This window comes from Brassica napus, chromosome C6 (assembly GCF_020379485.1).
Source record: "Brassica napus cultivar Da-Ae chromosome C6, Da-Ae, whole genome shotgun sequence".
NCBI lineage: Eukaryota > Viridiplantae > Streptophyta > Magnoliopsida > Brassicales > Brassicaceae > Brassica > Brassica napus.
Window position 1 is genome coordinate 25,038,360 of NC_063449.1, and position 4,530 is coordinate 25,042,889.

At 34.8% G+C, this 4,530-nt stretch overlaps 1 protein-coding gene across 1 annotated transcript; it reads left to right on the plus strand.

Annotated features, from left to right (window-relative positions):
* Positions 1-2,039: 2,039 nt before the first annotated feature.
* On the plus strand, positions 2,040-4,311 carry LOC106411324 (GATA transcription factor 8). Its single transcript, XM_013852068.3, has 3 exons — positions 2,040-2,291; positions 2,894-3,155; positions 3,249-4,311. The coding sequence occupies exons 2-3, from the start codon at positions 2,919-2,921 to the stop codon at positions 3,984-3,986; spliced, it is 975 nt and encodes a 324-aa protein (XP_013707522.2). The 5' UTR covers positions 2,040-2,291; positions 2,894-2,918; the 3' UTR covers positions 3,987-4,311.
* The last annotated feature ends 219 nt before the right edge of the window (positions 4,312-4,530 follow it).

Sequence of the window (4,530 nt, forward strand, 5' to 3'; positions counted from 1 at the left end):
ATCCTCTTCCCTCTGCCTCTTCATACTCTTCAAAACCCATCGCCAATAATTTTAAACTCTTGAATGTTATTGAGTTACGGTGGCGGCGAAATGAACCATCACCGTTGATATCGCCTCCAACCAAGGCGAAGTCAGTAGCATCCAAAAACTCACGGTACGCTCCTTCTTTTCCTTCTCGTTTCCAAAGTTTCAGTCTTTACATATGTTTTCATTATATTGACTATCTCTCTGTATTTGGGCTATATCACGGTGTGAACTAAAAGCCCACTAAACCGTAAAAAATTATGAAACGCAGCAGCCCACATCAAAACTTAATGAAACGATGAGTTTTAGGCAAAGAAGACAAGTGTCGCACTCACAATCAACGACTTTATGACGTGGCGCAACAGGAAGGAGGCAAATACTTTTTTTATATATATAGATTTGCAACACATAGTTGGTGGCATAGACAATGGGATATAAATTAGCTAAAGTAAGAAAATAAATCCGCTTGACTATATTTGCGAAGTGATTTTGGCACATGTCCTCTCTACAATCAATTTCACAAAACAAATATGTCATGTCTACTGAAATTGATGACATGGCTTCCGAAAAAATATGACATGGATAATTTCATTTAATATTGATTTATATTTTTGGCAAACTTATTAGAATATGATAATAATTCATATATTACATTTAATATTGATATTTTCTTTCGGTAAATTTTTTTTAAATATGGTAATAGATCATACATCATCTATAAAATAAATATATTCATATATAACATTTCAAATTTTGAAATATTATTATTTTTGTATAATTATACAATTTGTATTACTAAAAATTTCAAAAATTTCTACAATTTTTTTTAAAATTTAAATATCTAATCGTAAGATCATTAGTTTTTTATATACCTACAAATTTTATAAATATTGTTTAGGCTAAATTTTTGATAATTATACAATGTTATATCATTTTTATTAGTTTTATATAAATTGATTTAATATATATCAAATATATATTAAATATTAGTAAAAAAATAGTAAAATCTGTAATATTTAATAAAATTTATTTCTAAATATAATTTAGATTTAAAATTTTTTTTACAGCACATGGTGCAGGAAAACACCTAATAAGAAAATAAATAACCAAGAGTTCTTGGTTTAGTGGTAATGGAACTCCAGCTGAAGTGTCCGTTCTGGGTTCGAGTCGCCTTGGTCACCTTCCCGCCTATAACCTTGTGTGCCCGGATGAAAGGTCTCGTGGGGATTAGTCTAGGCTTACCGCCTGGGATCCACCACGGATGTCAAAAAAAAAAAAAGTTCTAATGTAAAATTGGAATTACATGTACGCGTAAACATCGTATATCTCCTTCGTGCCATTTCACCTTCCCATTAGTTCATTGACTTTTCTTATTAGGAGCAAAACCATTATGCGCGTTATAATCTTACAATATATTTTCTTTTTTCATATAATTAAATTATAAAAGTCCATACTCACTTAATGACAATTCTTTTTGTTATTATGACAATTCGATACTATAAAGTTCATGTGTTTATCTTCCGTTACAACACATAAATAACTTTTAACTTAATAAGTTTTTACTTAAAACCATTGCTTTACAAAAACACATGTAACTTTTATACAGCAAAGCATGGTTTGTGAATAAAATCATCTTTGGCAAAGGGGGTGATCGGTAGTTGTTGTAGGTGCTGTTCACAGCCCTATTTATTTCTAAAGCACCAAATTCAGAGCAATCAAGCTTTAAATTTTTTTTTTAAACTACATATGTAGAAATAATCTACTACTATATAAGTGCTCTGCAGAGCCAAATATTCAAAGCAATTTTTAGTGCTTTCATAAAATTTTACAGCAATAAAATTTAAAGCCACAGCAAAAAATCTACAAATTTTTTTTTACGATAAAAATTTTAAAACTACAGCCATTACCAATTGGATCCAAAGTCTCAACCAGAAATGGAACCCACATGAGGGAGGTGAGATTAAGATATTTTTTTATTTATATGAAATTGTTTAGAGAGAGATAAGGAAAGAGACTTCCAAATGAAGACAGGGTAAGTTATGGTAAAATACAGCTAGCAGAAATTAAGGAGAGAGAGAGAGAGAGAGAGGTGTTTCTCAAACCTAACTCTTTATAATAATCAGAGAGAAGCTATTGCTCTCCATTATTCACCCATTTCTCCAATCAATCACTCCTTTTTCCTTTCTAAGCAATCTCCTCTCTCTCTCTCTCTTCTTATATTCCATCTCTCTCTCTCTCATACGATCTGCATAGCACACTGAACAGAGGTTTGAATTCCCTCTATAAATCTATTTCACACTCCCATTCTAGGTTTCGTGTTTGCTTTTCTTGGGGATTCTTGGATGTGAAATGTAGTTTTAAGACTATGTAGTGTATAAAAATGGGGTTTTGCAGAGTTAATGAGGTGTCGGTGGTGCAATTCTCTGTTTCTGATTTCCTTAGAACTCTGCTTTTTTTTTTTTCATTCTTTATTCTCTGTTTTGGTAATTGAGAAAATTGAAACTTCGATTCTTTTTTTCTTTTTGTGTGTGTTAAAAGAAAAATTCTAGAAAGCTAGGTAATCAAGAATGCTTAATTAACGGTTACTTTTGACTTGTAGAGCCATTGGTCTATTGCAATTGAATTTGTACTTAGAACTTAGAAGAATGGTCCTTGTATAGCCATTATTTCTGTAACCCACTTGAAAAAAACAAAAAAAATTAAAAAGTGGGCCAAAGCATGTTCATTTTCAAAATTTGATTTCTGAAGATGGTTCCAAAATGTGGTTCAAAGTTTTAGAAACTGTTGAGAAACTTCGTCTGTTCAAACTCTTGTCATTTTCCTCTATATATCAATCATTTCATTTTTATCAACTTCATTTTCTCTCCAGCTAATTGCTAAACTGTAACAAGAAGATGATTGGACAAAGCTTCTTCCCTGAGGATCTTGATTGTGGCAACTTCTTTGACAACATGGACGACATTCTTGATTTTCCCGGTGGTGATATCGACGTCGGTTTCGACATCGGTGAATCCGACTCTTTCCCTAACATCTGGACCACTCATCACGACACGTGGCCGCCCGCTTCTGATCCACTCTTCTCTTCCAACACCAACACAAACTCTGACTCTTCACCTGAGCTCTATGTTCCGGTCAGTTTCCACCCTAACCTGATCTTTATGTGATTCTGCACTCTTCTTTGTTTTGACGTTGACTTATATGTTTCTTTGTCGGAAAAACTACAGTTTGAAGATATTGTTAAGGTTGAAAGGCCACCGAGCTTGATTGAGAAGAAGGAAGATTCGTTTTCAACGAACATGGACTCATCGTCTTCTTATAGCACATTCAGAAGTTCAAGTCCAGTGTCGGTGCTCGAAAGCAGCTCCTCATCGTCTCAGACGACCAACACAACCTCACTTGTCCTCCCTGGAAAGCAGGGTCGTCCACGCACTAAGCGCCCTCGTCCACATCTCCATGAGAAGGATGGAGTCAAAGACATTGTTGATTCGTGCCTCATCGTTAGAATACCGAAGCAGTTTGTCTCCGACCACAGCAAGATGATAACTAAGAAGAAGAAGAAGAAGGCCAAGGTTACTTCTTCATCTTCTTCTTCAGGGATTGATCTTGAAGTGAATGGAAACAGCAACGTTGATTCGTATAGTTTAGACCAAAATCCAGTTAGGAAATGTATGCATTGTGAGGTCACCAAGACTCCACAATGGAGGCTTGGACCTAACGGTCCAAAGACGCTTTGCAACGCGTGTGGCGTGCGTTACAAGTCAGGAAGGCTTTTCCCGGAGTACCGTCCAGCTGCTAGTCCAACATTCACTCCGGCTCTTCACTCAAACTCACACAAGAAGGTGGCTGAAATGAGAAGCAAGAGATGCAAGGATGGAAGCTACACGACCGAAGAGAATGATATGCAAGATTTGATTCCGAACAATGCCTACACTGGTGTAGACTTAAAACCGAGAGAGAGATGATTCAATCTCCAAGTGTTGAAGTGATTAGAGTTGAGAGGAGTAGGAAAGAGTCAGGGGGCAGTTTTAGATTTAGAAGAGATGAATGAAGAGGAACAATCAATTTGAGGAGATCAGAAATTAGAAGAGAATTGATTGTGATTGTATTTTGTATTTGTAGTGTGAATGGGCAAAGCAGAAGATTTTGAAGACATTAGAGAAAGTTAAGTGTTGAGTTTCCATTAAATATTCCTCTCATTTTCTCTTTCAATTCTTTGTATTTTTATTGCGAAGATTTTTTGTTTATGTTAAAACCATATTTTATAAATTGTTAATTATTAGATGGTTATTTTTTTTACTTTTTATTTTGATAATTGTGGGTGTCATGACCAAATCCCAATAGTCTCCAAAGTGATTGATACGAACGAGTAGTTCCCTCCCGGGTATGTCAGTTTTATAGAGGAAGCGTAAAACATAGCCCAATGTAGATGGTTTGTTCAGCTTACCCCTAAAGCTACACTTTTTTATCCAAAGCTAAATACATTGCTTTTTCTTGCCAACAAACTGA